This window comes from Vanessa tameamea, chromosome 15, assembly GCF_037043105.1.
Source record: "Vanessa tameamea isolate UH-Manoa-2023 chromosome 15, ilVanTame1 primary haplotype, whole genome shotgun sequence".
NCBI lineage: Eukaryota > Metazoa > Arthropoda > Insecta > Lepidoptera > Nymphalidae > Vanessa > Vanessa tameamea.
This window is the reverse complement of record NC_087323.1, coordinates 3,184,407-3,204,476: the sequence shown is the minus strand read 5'-3', so window position 1 is coordinate 3,204,476 and position 20,070 is coordinate 3,184,407. Positions and strand designations below refer to the sequence as shown.

Sequence of the window (20,070 nt, the reverse complement as noted above, 5' to 3'; positions counted from 1 at the left end):
GTTTATAAAATATTGCAAACACAATGAGTTATTTATATTTTAAGCGCCGTTGTTTATTTTTATTACGTTTTCCAACCGATGGCGCCATCGTTCGCATTCCATTCTGGAATCTTGGAATTCTTTCTTATTATAATTTGTTTATTATCTTAAATTAAGACAGTTGGAATTTACGATATGTTCTAATGATGTCTCTTATACGTGATTAAGGAAAAAACTAAAGTTACATAACAGCAGAAATAAAAGTATAGGAATTTTAATTATGAACAATGTTTAGGTTGACAACATTTTTAGTATCAGATTGTCTATTTCGTTGGTCTAATAGCTGATACAAGGCATCAGATCTCGAGTTCCTGGGTTCAATATTCAGGTCAGGCTTATACAAAAAATATTGAGTTTTTCTTTCAAACAATTCTCAGCAGTAGCTCGGAGTCTGGATGTCAGAAGTGTGTATACCCAGTGACTTGGAAAGTTTAGACCTTTTCTGGTCGTGTCTGATTTGCTGGATCCTATCGCATGACGAGATTGAGGGAATACAGAGTACAGAGTACATCTGTGTCGGCACACAAACTTGTGCACTATCATATAAAATAATACATAATATGTCCTGCGCAGTTGGCTCGAAACTCTTGAGTGTCCGCCGTGACCAAAATAGGTTAGGAGGACATCATCATCTTCATCAATAAGAAACGGAAAACATTTAGGGATTTACATTTAAGAATTAAGTACATCCAGTAGTCTTATTCTGTAATTCTTTTCGTATCTCACTCGTGAAATATTGGAAATTAATTTACGATGATACTCTATGTATCCCCAAGTGTTTATTATTATTATAGTCGATATCGTATTTTACTTTGTGACAATTTACGATTGTTTTTAGCGGCGAGACTTAAAAATGGTTCTGACAGAATAATTCGACAAATGTTTATGTTAAACATTTTATTCGTGGAATAACGTTATACGTTTATGGGTGTATAATAAAAAATAAAATGTATATTATATATAAAAAAGAAAGTTGGTTTTTATTTGTCATTTGATTTATATGGAATATAACTTTTTTTTTTAACAATAATGATTCCTTTGCAATCTTTTAAAAAACAGATTATTAAATTGTAAAAAAAATTGCAGTATAGGAGACTGCTGTAAATATAATATATAATTATATGTATAATAATTTGGAACTGTAATATATGTTTATCGTTTGCCGGTTTCAGTGTGTTGCACGAGTATACTTTAACGAGATGTATCCGTAAAAGCATTTGCGTGGGATTTCTTAAAGTATATTTTTACTCTAAACTTTTCTCAGAATCAACATTATTCATGAATTTATCTGAAGTTATTTTTATTGAATATTATTCAGAAAACCACAATTTGCAATATATTAAAATTATGTTTACGTATATTGTGCATGTCATATTTTAACAATTTATATCATAATATTTACAATCTACATACATACATCGTCCTCGAATTTTTTGTAGATCTTGTTAAGTTCTACAGTTAGTTTATAGGAAAAATCCATAAATACTCTTAACTCTTACCTTAATGTTCGTAACGTATTCAGGAAAAGACCTTATTACGATCAAACAGATCATGATCTGTTTGATCGAGATCACATCTCACGATTTGGTGCGGTCATACCCAATTGTGCTAATGCTTTATTTGCAATTGTTAGACACATATCTTCAATTATTATTAGAGATTCGTTGTACATTTCCAAGATAATCAACAAATCATAATCAACAATCATTTATTGCAAATGTATCAGTTTCGCATAATTTGAATAAAGCTGTTAACGTAGTTGCTGGTGGTTGTGCTGCTCTTTCCGATATAATTGCTTCATTAAAATAAACACGTTGCCCATTTTCAAGTTGCACAGCCAAGTGAACAACCATAGGATGTCTTTCGTGCATTGGAAACAACAGAATGCTCCAGACGACTTCATTACTACTAATATAGCGCCCCATTTGATACTGAGTAATTTCATCATTTCTATTATCAGCAGCAACATCGAAAACAGCCATATCGCTCCCTTTATTTACATACTTGCAAATATATTTAATGGATTTGACTGAATTACAATACTCCACATTTATATGAGCATTGAATATTTTCGATAATAATGGACAATACGGAACTATCCAACGATTATCAATTTCAACGTCCTGGTTACGCATCCTAATGATTGCAGTTTTTCCATTATCGTTAGGTGCTCTACGTTGAAACAATGGATATCCGTCATTGCCCGTTATTGTGTCTGAAGTCAATTGCCTTGGGTATCGTTTCGAGCACTTTCCATCAAGCATACATGGCGAATTCATATTTAGTTCACCGCACGGACCATGTGTCATATTTTTAACGACAACGTGAAATAACTCTGGATCAACAGTTTGCTCGGGAATTTCAGCTGATATAACGTTATCAATTTGATTAGGAGTTATTTTATGTACCAGCCAAATTAATACATGTCCATGCGGCCATCCCCTTTTTTGCCATTCAATGGAGTACATATGGCAACGCACCTCTCCATATAGACATAATTTTACAATTAAATCCATAAGTGCTTTCAATTTTTGCCGAAAAACACGTGCTGTAATGTCATGACGATCAGTTGTCGACTGTTCTTCAAATAAATTGTTTTTAATATCATCCCACTGCGGATTACATGAAAATGTAATGAACAGATCAGGTCGACCATAATTTCGTACATAAGACATTGCGTCTTGTGCATATTCGTTCATATGCCGTGGGCTACCAGTAAACGAAGATGACAATATAGTCAATCGCCCGATGTCATTTACATTAGCATCATTCGCTATCGCATCTTGCAAATGAATATATTCTTCGGATCTTAATTTTGCTTGGTCGAAACGAATAAAATTAAGACGTTCAGTTTCTATCTTGGCATACATATCAACGATGTACTGATGATATAGTTTACCACATCTCAAGATATAATTCTGTGCTTGTGGACGAACCATCAATCGATACGAATAAAAATTCATGGCACTAACTTTTTTCTGTATAATTACTTGTATTGTTTTCTTTTTTTTTTATGTATACACCTGAAAATAAATGCAAAATGCGACTTTGGAAAATTATACAAATGAAAATGTCAATACAGAAAATAGGATAATTATTTACCGCTTTGTGGATTAGTCATTGGTATATTCATATGGCAGCCATCGTCACCTTTCCACTGCAATATTGGGTATTGTAATGCATCATAACTACGATGAAGTTCCGAAACACGTTGCAATTCCTCATTTCTGCGATGAAGTATAATATCACGGGATTAAAATTGATTACCAACAATTACAATTGCAACCTCATCAATTGTCGGTGCATTGAATCGCCTGGCATGCTCTCCAAAAGGTGTTCTATCAGCCCTTATTACGATTTTGTAATTATCAGATGGCATACGATCTAGAGCAATTTTAAACAATTGAACTAATGCGTTATGCTGATGGAAAAACCATTGTAGCTCTCGAATAATTTCTCGTCTTGTATTAGAAACAATTGTTCAACGTTGATCCAATTCACGATTTTCATCACCAATAAAATAAATTTGTAAAAATTGATAATCAGCGTCGGGGTATGGCAATAACGAACCAACTTGATGATAAATCTGGCCCTGAATCTGTAACATGTATGCAATTTTAGGTTGTTGGATAAGAATTTTTAAAACTATCGAATACTTTATGATTAAGATTGATATAAATATGGGACAATCCAGTTGAAGTATTTACCTTAAACGTCGGCATGAAATTATCTCTAATCATTTTAGTAGCACCGAAAGAAGTCATATGAAATGCCGAAGATGTCCCAAATACTAATGAATATAATGATTCGGGTGGAATTTCTAATGCTGGCAATCTAACTTTGCCATTAGCACAAAACATGCCGGGCGTTTCACCTGAAAAAATGCCACTTATTTTTATATATAAGATGTAATTCTTGTGGAGTTCTTATTTCAAACTCAATTTTTTTATTCCGTAAATATATATTTCCGATGTTTTGATTCGCTTGGGTATATGTGTGCTACACACACATGTAGGTGTATTCATACATACATTGTGAAGAGTATTTTGTTTGACCAAATTTTTATATATACATACGAAGGCGCCATCTTTAACATTCCAATTTACGAGTTGTTTACAAGTCTTGTTTGGAAAAATTTATGAATGTAATAATCATTAAACTAATCTCGTTTGATATTGTAAATATTTCGACGAATGTTTATCAACAAAAAATGTATTGTTTGTTAAGGTAAAATTTATAAGTTGACTCTTAATAAAATTCGTTCGTGTTACCTAGTCTAGTTAATATCAGGTTTATAACCGCATATTGTCTTTTTCCTTGATATGTTGTTGATTTACTTAATACATATATGTAAATGAAGATTTCACACTTCATTATTACATTAGATTTGCAAAGGAGGAAAATAAGTAAAGTATATAAATTGTTTTATATAAAAATGTAAATACAATATGTTAATTGAGATAAAACGTAAGGAGTAAGAAATGCTTGCTGGTAGGATTTTTACGAGCCCTTTAAGCAGTAAACCTTAGTATTGTTTTGAAGGGTGATTGAAACGATATAAATACAGGCACGAGGGAAATACCATTTTATTTACCAAGGTTGATGGTGTAGTGATATGGGGATAGATAAATATTTCTAACAGTATGTCCATGGGCGGTGGTATCGCCTACCTTTATGATGAAATGACATGAAAATAGTATATTTATGCAGATAATGATTGCACAATAAATGCTATATGCCTAACAAAAAAGCAACAACATAAAACTTAATCCAGAAGATGCAGCGCCTTTCGCAGGAGGTTTTGGTATAAAATATTATTATATAAAATGCTGCAGTTCACCATTTCATTCCCTTAAGAATGTTTGACGTGATAAGCGTAGATATCAGGTTTATTTGGTTTGAGCCGAGATGGTGCAGTGGTTAGAACGCGTACGTCTTAACCGATGATTGCGGGATCAAACCCAGGCAAGCACCACTGAATTTTCATGTGCTTAATTTGTGTTTGTAGTTCATCTCGTGCTCGGCGGTGAAGGAACACATCGTGAGGAAACCTGCATGTGTCTAATTTCAACGAAATTCTGTCACATATAAATCCACCAACCCGCAATGAAGCAGCGTGGCGGAATTAGCTCTCAACCTTTTCCTCAAAGGGAGAGGAGGCCCTATCCCAGCAGTGGGAAATTTACAGGCTGTTAATGTTGTTGTTATGAGAAAAATTTAATAATATTATAGGTGTCTATTTAAAATGAAACTACTACAAAAAAACAACTAGGTTTATCATTGTACCTATTTGAAATCGGAGCAGTATTTATTCAATATTCACACAATATAAGTCAAACATTAAAATTGGTCCCAAAAAACAACACGCGTTAACATTGTTTGTCCTCAGGATAGCTTTTAATTTAAAAACGATATTGATTGCGAAGTTTTGTTGACTTTCATTAAACAAAAAAATACACATACATATATAATTATTAATAACTAAATTGTCGATGGTTAACTGTATATATATAAAAGGACGTCGAAGGTCTCAATCGAAAACTAAGAATAACAACTAAAGAAGTGATCAGACAGTGTCATCATCATCATCATCAAGTGAGCCATAGTTGAAATGACGATCACGAATAATGCGTCAAGAGATCGCGTAAGAAGACGTATGTTAGATTTTTTGTTATGTAATTGGTATACATTATTTTTGCCGGTTTCAGTAGCCGGTCTTAGCAAGCTGGCTTTAAGGCTTTTTGTTAAATACAGTGTAATCGAGTATTAATTGTGGTCGGGAACCAGTCTACCAGCAAAGGCAACGAGATGGCTTTAAGTAGGCCGTAATATTCTGCAAAATTCTTTCCATGCGTTTAAAACTGGATGAAATCAATTATTTTGAAGAAATCAAGCAATAATTTCTCAATATAGAAATATGTGCATGGTAAAGTAAAGTAAAACATTACTAAGTGATATTTATAATATGAGTTTTAAGTTCCTACTAATGCGGCTTAATTGAAAAGAAATGTTCTTTAACACAGAATATACGAATTAAAAAAAAAGAAGTTTTTACGGTCTTTGCCCTTTTTGATTTGGTCAAAATAAAACCCGGATCTTGTTCATTTAAAAAAGGAACGAGATGACGAAAAATTCGGCCACAAGAATGCAAAACATGTTTTGCTATAGTGCGGGTTAAGGACGATCGGGAGTGTCAAAAACCTATAAAAGAATGCGGTTCGTGGTATCTTACGCTTTTAAAATATCTGAATATGTAAAAGGAGCAAATACTAACAAATTACATTCATACGTTTAGTTTTCATTTTAATACTTAGCAAATATACCTTAGGTTTAATGAAATGATAATGACAATGACACGTAAAAAAAAACCTAAAATACACTACATTACGTTGTTGAACATGCTTATGTTTTGCTTTTTCATGTATGATGTTTTGCTTCTTTTCCTCAAGCTTTGTGAATGATTTGTGAAGAGGGACGGTAATGAGTAACAGGAAATGTGCCATTTGATTTGACCAATGAGAGCGCGCGGTGCTATGTTTTTGGCTATCAGATGGCAGCACCCCATGTCCCGAGAGGATAAAATATTAATGTTGCTTTTTACCAAGTTGAGACGGCCGATGTGACACTTCATATTATGCGTTCACTGTAAGGCTCGCCGGATTTTACTGTTATATTACAAGATATATTATATTTTTAGATCGGTTTTTAATGTCAATTACAATATTTTTCACCATTTGTATTTGTATTTAATTTAGACCATTCAAAACAATATAAGGTTTATTTTGCAAAACAAACTCGACAAAAACAAACGGGCGGCTTATCCAGATAAGGTTTCCCATTTAAATTTCGAATCCACACGAATTTCGAATTCGCTCTTATAGAATAGGATTCCGAAGTAAACGGAAGTTCAGGAACTTTTGTTGAACACCGTTTAACCCTTGTGAAGTATTTTCTTATCCGACGCGTAGTTAGAAATTTTAAGTTGATTTTTTGTTTTCAAGTTGTTAGTACTCGGGGATTCGATTATAAAAATCTTGTACTAATAACATATTAAATATGGCAGTGTAGTTAATAGTATTTAACCATGTTCCTATGTTTGTAATAAGGTATATCCTCGGAAATACTGATACATAATGATCGATTCCGGCCGTGCTGGCAATTCTCAAGGATGACTAGACAGCTGTGCAGAACGTATTACAGTGCTCAAATGAGTGGGACTACAAACACAGGTGCCCTCTGTGTTCTCTTCTCTTAACAGTGTTCGACAACATCTTAAGTTTTTAAAGCCCAAATTAAAAGATTTATAGCTGTTTGATCGAAGAATATATGATATATATTCTTCGAAAAAGGTATCCTTAGTAAGGTTGTGTCTAGTTTGAAGGGTGAGTGACTGAGTGGGCCAGTGTAACTATAGGCACAAGGGACATACTATCGTTACCAAGGTTAGTGGCAAATTGGTTATATGAGGATTAGGAAACATTAACATTTTTTAAATTACTAATATCTATGGGCAGTGGTTACCACTTCCCATCAGTTGGGCCATTTGCCATTCAGCCTACCTATGTGAATTTGAAAGGCGTCAACAGGCGGTAAGCAGATGTTCTATACATATAATAAAATTGGAGTGTAATTTTGTAATATTAAAATAACCGCTTTTTACTTAATGCATATGAATACACGGTACATATACCACAATAACTTTTTACAATTTTTGTCTGTCTGTCTGTTTGTTGCGGCTAATCTCTGGAATGGCTGGACCGATTTTGACGGGACTTTCATTGGCAGATAGCTGATGTAATAAGGAGTAACTTAGGCTACTTTTATTTTAGAATTATATGTAAAATAAAAATAAAGCCACGCTGCAATGTTCAAATAACTTAAATTAAAACACGCAGGAAGTTGCGGGCACATGTAGTTATAAATAAAATAAAAAACAGAAAGATAATTTGATTTTATTAAAGGATAAAGAAAGCGTTGCGTTGGCGTGATTTACTGTTATTATGATGAGCTTCAAATAAGATGTAAAGATTTAAAAATTTCTCTGTATCTGGGTTATGGTTTATACGCGGATGCTATTTTTTTATATTAAATTAATTCTATGAATAGTTTTGTTTCACATTAATAAATTTTATATTTAAGTGTTTTTTATTTATGTCTTTTTAATAGTGATGAATAACTTCATTCATAAAATTTCAATATGTGTAGCAATAAAAAAAATTCTTATCGTTATATTTACAGAGACAAAATGAGATGCTGATCTTAGCGGAGACCACTTACCAACAGATGGCCTAATAGGCCTAATAAATCTAATAATTATACATAAATAACAGACATCTGTTATTATTAAATTGTATTAATAAATAATAAAAATAATTATTAAAATAATGGTGACGAGTTCGTAGGGGCGGCTTTTGGCCGGCCGTTCAATAGAGTCAACTGCATTGATGACTGAGATGAGATGATGATGAGATATGATGATGCTCAATTGTGTGTGCAAACACAGGTGAAATTATTTTTTTCACTCTCATAGACAGTAAAGCACTCAGACAGGACTGGACAGAAATTAGGCGCAGGATCAACGAGCTTCAATTTTCTTTTCCGTACTTTTATTTAAATTTCCTGTTATAAATTGATCGGTAGCGAGTGAAGGTAAGGTTTTTTATATAAAAGTTGTGCAATAACGAATTTCGAAACTTGGTCTTGGTGAGATTTGGTCTTTCCACGCTAGCAACTTTCCATTGGACGTACTGTGACACAGTGTTTATCTTATGCAGTTTATTATTTAAAAACAGTAATAAATCAATTTTTAGTCAAGCTAAACAAGATATTTATTATGCATATACGCGTTGGATGAATTTACTTTGAAGAAGCACATACATATCTCACACAGGCATCTTCCAATATAGAATTTTGCAGAGCAATAACAAAGACTCGATTTTTTAATTCGGTCTTAAGAAATACGGACTAATTCTTCGAAAGTGCCCTTTTGAAGAATTAATTCGTATTTATGCAATTGGTATATTGGCATTTATATTTGCTTTAACTAAATTACATATTCATAAATCTCATGTTATAGTCATGCTGTAAAGAAAGCAAGTATCATTGTCTGGACATATAATTCGGAGGAATGATAATCATATTACAAGAATGTTAGGAATTTAGATGGCTTTGAGGAAAATGGAATACAAAAAATGAGTTGAGTTTAGCTTTTAGAGGCATGACAAAATTTGCATGACAACAAGATGTACATGACTTTACACCTTTTTTAACTTTTTACCATCGATCAACTAGGCGCCATGAGAGAACACTGTTACCTCATCGCAGTAGCACTCGTTCAAATAAAGTTTTGCTTCCTTATTTCCCACGCTCAGCCAATGTGTAGCATATCCTTCCGGTATCTATGTTTCCTATGTATTATAAAATGGGTACAGTCAACAAAAGAGCGAAAACTTCTATGCAAATGCATTTGATCGTAGACCAGGTATGATTGTGGTCAATCGTAATCCTATAAAAAATTACATGACTACAGATTATTGGAACAGAAAAGGCCGAACCCAAATAAATGCCATCAGAGCAATGATATAATAATCATGTACACATTGAGCCAATGTGCATACGTCTTTATATTAATTGATAATTCTATTACGTAATTCTAATGCGTATCTGGCAACAAAAAACATTGGCATATAATTTTATCTATTAATTAACTAACAACTAAGTGTATTTCGGTGTCAGTCGTATTATATATTATGTTATTAATATAATATCATTACATAGTATAAAACAATGTCGCTTACCGCTGTCTGTCCCTGTGTATGCTTAGATCTTTAAAATTACACGACGAATTTTGATGCGGTTTTTTTAATAGGTAGATAGATTCAAGAGGAAGGTTTATATTATGTATAATACATGCACAATATAGTAGAGAAACACTGATAATTTTAGAGGTTTCCAAATTGATGTCGTAAATAAATACATTTTATGCGCTTACATTGCAATTGCTGGCTGAACGCTACGAGATAGATCAAAATAATTTTCTACAGTATTGGACACCTTAAAAAGGTCTTCAAAAAGTCCCCGATGGTTTATGTCTATCTCTTAGGGATAACCCACAATAACTATTTTTTGTCTTTTAATTTTTACGAGAAATAATGACTTATTTTAGAAGCGATTTTAAGCAATACAGTATTAATCCTTATCCAATTAAGTTCCTTAACTACATTGTGCTTTTAATATAGATCAATATGGCCCCTGACAGCATGTAATTTAAATAAATATTTTCGAAGATATTAGAGATTTAAAACGCTGGGACCTAGCGGTTTGTATTGTCTAACGACAGCAAAACTGTGGACGTTGTGAGACATTCTGTAGTATATTTAGTGGCAGCATTGTACCCGTACGAAGCCGGGGCGGATCGTTAGTATTATAAATATAATTGAATAATTAGTAAAATACAACGTACAACTTACGAAAGTGTGCGTTTGTTAGGTTACAACTAGTACCTACGTATTGAATTAGATCTTAGTCTCAGTCAAACCTTTGAATAGCGTAGTGGCAGTTAATCTTCTAAGGCGATATTGATTTCAATTTCCATTCATTGATATAACTAAGTATGTAATGGCTATTGAGATATTTGCCTCACTGTATTTCGACCTTCAACAATCATTAATCCTTATTATAACAGGTTAAAAAATATTATTAAACAGAAGCCTAAAACACCGATGTCCATGATTATAAATTAAATATTAATGTATTTCATTCAAACTTCCATCTATGATAAATAACATCTGTTGTCTATCCAATTTTCATATATCACTTGCAAAAAGAAAGAACGAACGATTTTTTTTTAAAACTAGTCAAGTTTTTAGAAGTCTGTATGTAGAGTTCGCAGCCAGATCTAAACTAAACATTAGCTAATGATAACTCTACATATATGTATAAATATAATTATTTAAATATATAATGTTTTTCTAAGTAATCAACGTCTTAAAGTGTCAAGAAGATCAAGAATTCCCAAAATTTCAACAAACAAAAAATCTCTCAAACATTCGCACCACATAAGGACGTTAACACGCGGATCTTGTGTAAGAGAAACTGGTAATAATAAAAATGACGTTTGTTTACATCAATAAGATGAATCACTAGTAATACCCGCGAATACATTCCGACGCGCGTCCTTCATAAGGATCCTTACACACAAAACGACACGATTTTCACACGTCACGTCATGTTATTTATTCCATAGAACTATAAATGTAACTTCGTACTATCATTATAATATGTCTAAAAATATATGTATATGCTAATTTATATTGTTAGACTACAGCTGTCATAAATATTTAATTGTATGCTTTGTTAAGATTATCAAAATGTGTTCAGTAATAAAATAACAAGTTTAGTAATATTATGTACTGTCTAAAAAAAAACTATTAATTTAAGTTATACGATATAAAATTTGAATGATTATTATTTCCTAGTTTGATTTCTATGTCTTCAGATTTATTTTATCAGTTATTAGTTTAAATTTTAATTCAATAATAGTTGTTTTTTGATAATCATCAATGTTGTATAAAAAATAAAATTATAAACTGGCAAAGCCGTGAGTGTGTAGTCGGCCGAGTGTGAATAAAAACAAGAGGCAGATAAGCCACGGGCCAGTCTTGTTCGGTATATCTTTAGCGAGGGACCTTGACGTGACTGAGAATATTAAAAAAAAAAAATGGTGTCGAGGATTGTGTGCCTGATGATGATTATTGGGTTGACCTGTGGCGCCACCTGGATGGGAAGACTTCCAATGAAGCCCCGTCAACATGGTGAGTTTATTTTTTATATATTTAACCGACTTAAAAAAATAAGGTTATATGTTTGACGTGTATGTTTATTATTTATTTATAAATATTTATTAATTTAATCAATTCACTGATGATTAATCTATACCTATTTAAACTGCGTTATATTTAAGAATAGGTATTTTAATTTATAATGATAATAAAGGTATTATTTCTGAAAACCGTTTACGCTTTACAATAACTTGGCGTAGTACTTTCGCATGCGATAGAGATGAAAAAAATACTTATTAGAAAAAAAAAAATTTTTTTTTATATGTCGGTACTTACTGCAAAGTTATCTGAAGTCAATACGATTGGACTTGGAATAAGAAACACTTTTAGACTATTTATGTAGAACAATTAAATTAATATTATTTGTTTATATACTGGTTTCTTTTAAATGTACATAAACGTTTGTAGTTACTTTATTAATTAACAAAACTATGAAAATCAAATAATCATAATTTATATTTAGTTAATTAATAAGTAAAAAAAAAAACATCTGAAGATCATAAAATGTTCGGTGTTTGAAATTAAAATTTCAATTCGACTTATAATTAGAAATTATATCTTATTAATAAAATAACGAATTTAATTACCATTTAGTAATGAATATAATAATTATGATTCGTGTTCTCATAAATATACACAATTTTCTCAAATAATCATTTGACAAAACTTAAGCCCTTGACCCATAGACGAGTTTATTCAGTCGATTGCTTGTAAACACGTGATTTATATAGAAACATATCTGTCCCTGTATCATTGCTTATAGTTATCAGCGGATTTCATTGACCTTTTGATCTTTACACTTACAAAATATTTCAATACTTTGTAGTTAGAACTTTAAGATATTATAAAAATCGTTTTATAAATTAATTGTTTTTTTTTTTTAAGTTTATTTAATCGGATTAAAATTATAAATGGGAAAGTTGCTTGTTACTATATAATATAAATTAACGGCATATATTTGGGGGATTCCTGAGGAACTGTCGGTTGTATCTAAATTTTTGTTGTGTGCAGAAAAAAGTTCTTAGTTTAATCTTAACCCAACGTAGTTATGAAGCGTGTGTTAGATTTTTTATAGAGACTTAATACATCATGTCAGGATATTTTAAGATAATTTCTACTTCTTTATTATTTTATTATATTTTAAGGTTATAAGACAATACAAGATTATATATGAAACACAAATATTTATTAAACCATGCACTTTCGAATCGTCATTTAACAAACTATTTAAGGTAAAGCTACCACCGGTTCGGAATGTAGATTCTACCGAGATGAACCGGCAAGAAACTCAGTAGTTACTCTTTTCCAATATCCAAAAATACAGTCATGTTAGTTAAATACAATTATACTAACTTTGTATATATAATACTAACTTTGTATATTGATAATTGCAAAAACACAATTCATATATTCATCAATAATTTAACAAGCAATAACAATTGTACTATATCACAAAATTATATCGTAACTTAAATGTTAGCAGCAACTTGCTGGTCCAGGATCAAAGTGAAAAGTCGTATGTACCGAGCTTCTATCACTTATATAAGCCTCACTACAAATCACGTGACTCACAATAATTAACAGAAAAGTCAAAGTACCCTTTTATTTAATATGAATGTTATCAACACAATTAAAAAATAGCTTAAATTAAATTATTATTATTACAGAATTGATTAAAACATACAATACATTGTGAAAGCCTTGTTTGTAATTCTATAATTATTTATTTATTTCTTACTTAATCTAACACGTGCGTATCAAAATACTTTGGAGATCAATGACACTAACAAGATAGCTTAATTTAACGATAGAAATAAATACGATAGATATGTCGTGTAATTATGATGACTTTCTATAGAATAACAATCTGTTATAAACAATAGAATTTTCTAGAATTTCTGGTAAAAATCACCATTAGTTTAAATTTTCGTGATTAAACAATTTTGAATACTTCTTACAATTAGTGGTTATGAAATAAAAAAAAAAAAGTTAAAATATTACACAAAAAACGATCTCGTCTATAGTAAATATAAATCACAAATCCGTCCCACAAATTCAAATTAACCAAATGAGTGGCGCCGCGATAACCTTTTCATATCAATTATACTTTAAATCGTGAATAAATATCGCCAGAACGGCACCAGAGTGATTTAAAACAAGGATCCGATTTTTTTTACGCGCGATTATCTGACGTTCGAACGTTAAAAAATAAGAATCGATTTGCATATTAACAAGACAGATTATTATTTAAAAAATAACATGTAAATGAAATTTGTGAACGACTATATTATCTGTCGCGCCAACTGTCTCGACATTGTTTTTGTTCCGGCTAAATGTTATGAGCTTATTTTTTTTACATAATATTATTAATACATATTGATATGTATATGATATTATTGGTAAATATTGTATATTTAAATCGTTTATTTTCTCTAATAATTTACATGAAGATAATCTTAGAAATGTATAAAGTTTGGTAAAGTTTAATTAAGATTTTCTTAGTAGAATGTAAATTCCGCACACGTGGACCATCAGTAATTAAATACAGCTATCAAATCAAAGGACTTATAATATGGCTCTGCAAAAGGTTGGGCCTTTACGAGTCGACGATTTTATTGTACTTAATATTAATGAGGAATTATATGATATTTTCTTCCGATTTAATTTCGACCGAACTGTAAATGGATCGTTGTGTTAGTAAAAATGTTAAACGGCAAAGGGCAACGATCACGTTTCGATTCGATTGCGATAAAGTAGCAATTTGTTAGAAGAATTGTGTTTGGGATAGTTCGGTGCCTTTTGTTATCCTCGAAGGACTTTTAAAATAAGAAGATATGGGATAGGTTTATCGAGTTTTGTATAAATTCGAACGACTTAAGATAGATCACGTTTTAAATACATATTTATTTAAACTACATAAAATAATAATAATAACAAGTCTTTAATTAAAGAATTTTATTGATTTTTTTTAAAGTTTCACTCTTATACTATGATACACAATTTTAGTATTATTATTAATACGAAGTGACACTTAAAGCAAGAACTGTCAAACTGACAATTTGTTTTATTAAAAACAGTAATTATCACTATAAATATAGAGTAGTTAAATAATTTCAACAGAGATAACAGTTTTAAGAATACACTAAGTGTAGGGGTGCCACATACTTGATGTTATATAATAATTTTGTTTATTAATATATTTTTTTGTTAACAAAAAATATCCTGCATGAGACTGAACTGAATCATATATATGTACATATATGCTAGCTTCCGTTCTTTGCGTCTAACATATTGTTAAATACAGACTAACTTTCTTGTTGTCTGTTGTTTACAACAAAACTAAACTGCTAAACCTCTTCAAGTCGTGTCCTTGTTTCTGTATTCCATCGTACCATTTTACTATGGTATCTGTTTAAAAAAATAGTTTTATTTAAACTATAGTTAAAGATGATTAGTTATTATTAGTGCGTACTGTGCACATGGAAATACTTTTTACAATTATAACATATTAATTTATACTTAAGGACATTAAGATTTTCGTTCATGTCTTCGCCCGCGTTAGACAGATGATAGGTATCCTTTTTCTGTAGCCCTGATAACGTGAATGCAAGTATGCAGTAAAAGATAGGAAATCTTTACAAACAAACAAACAGACAACCTTAACTTTGGATTTACAATATTAGTAGGATATCATTAATTAATGTTTTTTAATTTGTGTCTTCAGATAACATTACGTTTACAAAAAAAAAAAAACTTTTTGGAAGTGATAAAGCCTATATGAATTCATCATATATTGATGTTGATTCAATGTTTATATAATTAGGTATTGAACGATTTTCTAATAAGTGTAGATACTCGTGTCATTTAGATAAATGTAGCACGTCTCTCAAATGTACATGGAATTCGATTTCCGCCGTAACATAAGTTATGATGGCCCTAGCGTATGTTTTAGCGAAACCTTCTCAAGGGTCAAGGTACCCGTTTGTAAACAACTTACAAGGTGAGTTTTTTTTTGTTAAAGTCTCAATACTACAAGGCCGATGCAACATCGTTGTGCTTACTGGTTGATAATAGTGACATATTACTTTAATCTTATTTTATTTATATTTATGACCTTTTAATTATCTTCAACTTTAAATTTTTTTAACGGCCGAGTAATATATTTTGTACTTCGTAATAAAGTTCATTTATTACTTTACAACTTTATTAGTAACATAATCGTAAATTAAATGTTAATTTATGCGCGTACGTTTAAATTATTCTAATTTATATATTATATACATTTTAATGATGTACATCGTGATGATCATTAAACATAATTATAATCGTTAAAGATATTCTATTCAAATATATTTCTTATTTTCTTGCATAAATGTTATATTATGGCGGATGACGCTGGGCGTCTCGATAATCAAGTTTTGTTACATTATATTTTAGTTTTTAAATTGTTCTGTAGATTTTAATTTATTTCATTAATAATTGGAATCCTTCTCATATTTATTTTATTTTAAAAAGTAGTAGTCTTTTATCGCTATTTTAGCGATAAGGCGGTTGCACCTCATGCAACTTTTGTTGATCCAAATGTCAAATTTAGTTTTAAGTATTGGTGTGCATTAAAGAATAAATAAATAAATTTCATAGTAGTTAATTGATAATATTTCTTTGTCGAATATCCCAGTCCATTAGAATATGAGAGGGGCTATAGAGTGTTTTGGCAGACACTTGTGCATCGAACTGAACATATCACATATCAGTGATATGTTCTGTGCAGTTCGCTAGTCTCTCGAAATCTATTAGACGAACTTCAAATAACATTCATTTATATAATTTCGTTACGATTTTAAAAGAGTATATTAATATTCAGTCCTAAAATCGGCTAATGGAAACCGTTATACATCCTTATTCAGTCGCAAGGTCGCTGCATTGTATTCGAGTTCATCGTAATCATAAAGATATACAGACGTCGATCGCATTCCTTGAATATTAAGTTGTTATTTTATGTAACAACGTGGGAGTTTGGCTTGTAGATAATAGAAAATATTCATGTCAATTTGGTAATAGATTTGATCGCTTTTACTCGACTATACAGGATCGGATTTAGGGGCAATCGGGGCAACTGCCTGCTCCACAAGAGCCACACAACGTATCTAGATATTGTCAAATTATAATATAATTACTAATTACTGTTTGAAAAGTTACCAATACAAAGAGTAAATAAATTATTGCTTACTGACAGAAATAAATATTTACAAATTAATTTGTAAAATAATTATTATTAGGGACTCCAGTCATCTCTTGCCCCAAGTCCTCTCCTTTGTGGCGAAGGGCCTCCACCTTTATATCCGGCTCTGCATATATATTGTATAATATGTTACCAGAAATTATTATGATAGTTCATACATTATGTATTTACATTTGTTTAGATCAAAATCGTGATCGTATATGCACGAATTATGATCGCGTGGGTTGTGGAAAATATGTTAGTAGCAAATCAACAAGTCCCTGTTGCAATTTGCAATGCCGATTTTCTTGGCGAAATACAACCTAGCTATCCTTCTTGGTTCATTGTTTCCCAATATTTCTTCAAGAGTCAATTGAATTCCTTTTATTTAATCTCAAACACAATAATCATAAAATAATTTGAATTTAGAGAAGAATATAGATTAATTTAAAAAATATATATTTGCTATTATTAAAAATATAAATAAATATCTACTATTATCGATATTTACTATTTGACAAAAAAATAAAATCTTGAATTTTATTAAAATAAAAAATTAGTTTAACAATTAATTAGTATTTGCATATTCTTATCTGTTAAAAACATAACTAATTAATGTATTTTTTTTTTATATTTAATCTGTGCCTGACCTCTTTGGTAATTTTAAACGAAAAAATCATAATGTAAGCGGTTTTTTAGTTCCGTATTAGTCCACGATAACGCAAACCGTTATTAAATCTAAATAATAAATTAACTGTCATAAATGTATTTCCTCAAATAAATAATCATTAGTTTGTATGTATATATTTTTCCGTTATCAATCTTCATAATGGAAATCCGGTTACCTAAAGAATAAATTATAATATATTTTCCATGGAAAAATAATTTCTTGTGTAATTACTGTTCTATTATGAAGTAATGAACGTAGTTTTGTATTTTAACGACATATACGCCTTATTATTTTTAATATATTCATATGAGTAATACAACTTTAAAGAGCTATGTTCATAAATGTTACGTAGTTTAATATATGTCTCCCGTCATTTCGACACTGAACAAAATATTTTTTTAAATTATATTTCTTAAATGTGAAAATCATATACAGACTTTTTTTAAACTTTGCACGTTAGCTGCTAATATGGTATGGCAGGGCTTAATATTCAAGAAGTTAAATCGCATGTAAAAATTAGATTCTCTTCCAGATGTTAGGATTAATGGTAGAGTGCATATGCGTATATACCTGCCTATATGTTTATGAACGTTAAGCTCTTTTATATTAACAATACAATAATTTCAGCTTTTCCTACTTCTAAATAATCTAAAAATAATCAAAGTAGACATTGTTTTTTAAATTTATCACTATTCGGATTCCACTATTTGCCCAAGAGGAATTCGAACACATAATTTAATTTAGGTACGATGCTCGTGCATACTCGAAGTACGAATATGATTTTTCTTCTTCCTCTTTAATAAGACATTATCTTATTGTTCCAGCTCACAAAACAGGCTGTTTTATCAAAGAAATCGATGACGTCATACCGTTTGGTGAAATTGTGTCTCCAGTCGGTATATGCTATAGGATAGAGTGCTTGAAACATAGACTAGAATATGCTTCGTAAGTATTTCTTATATATTTAATAAAAATCCTTTTTATAAATGAGTTGATTTTGTAGTTCAACCTCATTATCAGAGTGGAATACAATCCGAAATAACCGCAATAAGATCCAAGATCAAGATCCAGAACCAATCATGTTACGGGCTTTCCGAAGCGTTGGATCTTAATAACTGCCCACTTCCTTACATTTCACTGTAACCAAAAATCTCTATTCAGAGACCCAATAAGTAAATATTGGTTTAGTGTGGATTGAAAAAGTATAGCATAAGTTTTGTGTTAAATACTATTGACTTCACGTGATATCACGTGATTACAATTAAATTAGTAAATTATTAATTCAAATATTTTATGTCCATTATCATTATGTTTGAAATGAAAATAGTTTAACATTTTATAATCTATGTAGTTCTAAAATAACACAGGTTAACATGTGTGGTTCTCTAACAATTGTTTTTTTAATTTCAGTTGCGACGTAGTAAGTGCTGACTCATCAAACTGTTACATCACAGACGAAGATCTTAGTAGACCGTATCCAAGCTGTTGTCCACAAATAAATTGTGAAGAAGACAACTACCTCATTTAGTATAGAGTTCTTCAGGAGCAAGTCTTGGATGACGTTTACAATTGAAGATCTGACACTGGAGGTATTAAGAAGACATCAAGATATAGAATAGAATGTACGAATTTAGTGGAGTTTTTACACGAGTCGCTTATAACGGATGAAGGATATATGTTGAAATATTGGAGCACAGTTAAAACGATATATTTTCACACTATACGAAAAAAGCGAAAATGCGTTTAGCTGATCGGAAAATTAAATATAAAAATTGAATTGTGTAAATATATTTTATTTATGTGTTAGTGATTTTTAGATGTGTGAGTTATTATTAATATTTAAGACTAAGGATGCAGGAATTGTTCTTCATTAATTGTCCAACGTCAGTCTTAAAACTTTAAGGTGCTCCTGAAAAGACTAATTGATAGAGTTCCTTATAAAGGAGTTAGGGATTTAAGTATACTCCGTCTCGAGAAGCTATCTTGCCGCCAAATTGTTATTATTTATTTTATTAAATTAGTTTCACTTTATAAATTGTTTTATTTATGAATACACAATAAACAAGTATTTAATCAAGATTCTAAAGGTAATTTTATTATCAAATAAAGTATGTAACATATTATAAAATACCTAATAAAAAATAGTCGTATTATCTAAGTTATGTTCGGTAACTTACGCCATCTCTTGGCGGCGCTAAGAACTAATTTTAAAGAACTGAAATGCAATACATACAATACTTACATTTGTATTATAAAATAAAGATTAATTAAATTTACTGACCAAATATATTAAGACATAT

At 30.6% G+C, this 20,070-nt stretch overlaps 1 protein-coding gene across 1 annotated transcript; it reads left to right on the top strand.

Moving 5' to 3' along the window:
* The first annotated feature begins 11,668 nt into the window (after positions 1 to 11,668).
* LOC113399093 (uncharacterized) lies at positions 11,669 to 19,805 on the top strand. Its single transcript, XM_026638127.2, has 3 exons — positions 11,669 to 11,852; positions 18,595 to 18,715; positions 19,181 to 19,805. The coding sequence occupies exons 1-3, from the start codon at positions 11,759 to 11,761 to the stop codon at positions 19,296 to 19,298; spliced, it is 333 nt and encodes a 110-aa protein (XP_026493912.1). The 5' UTR covers positions 11,669 to 11,758; the 3' UTR covers positions 19,299 to 19,805.
* Positions 19,806 to 20,070: the final 265 nt, after the last annotated feature.

Excerpts from the sequence above, each read along its gene's own strand:
- LOC113399093 (XM_026638127.2), top strand. The coding sequence starts at position 11,759 with ATGGTGTCGAGGATTGTGTGCCTGATGATGATTATTGGGTTGACCTGT. Across the intron at positions 11,853-18,594 it reads AATGAAGCCCCGTCAACATG|CTCACAAAACAGGCTGTTTT; the intron begins GTGAGTTTATTT and ends TTATTGTTCCAG. Across the intron at positions 18,716-19,180 it reads CATAGACTAGAATATGCTTC|TTGCGACGTAGTAAGTGCTG; the intron begins GTAAGTATTTCT and ends TTTTAATTTCAG.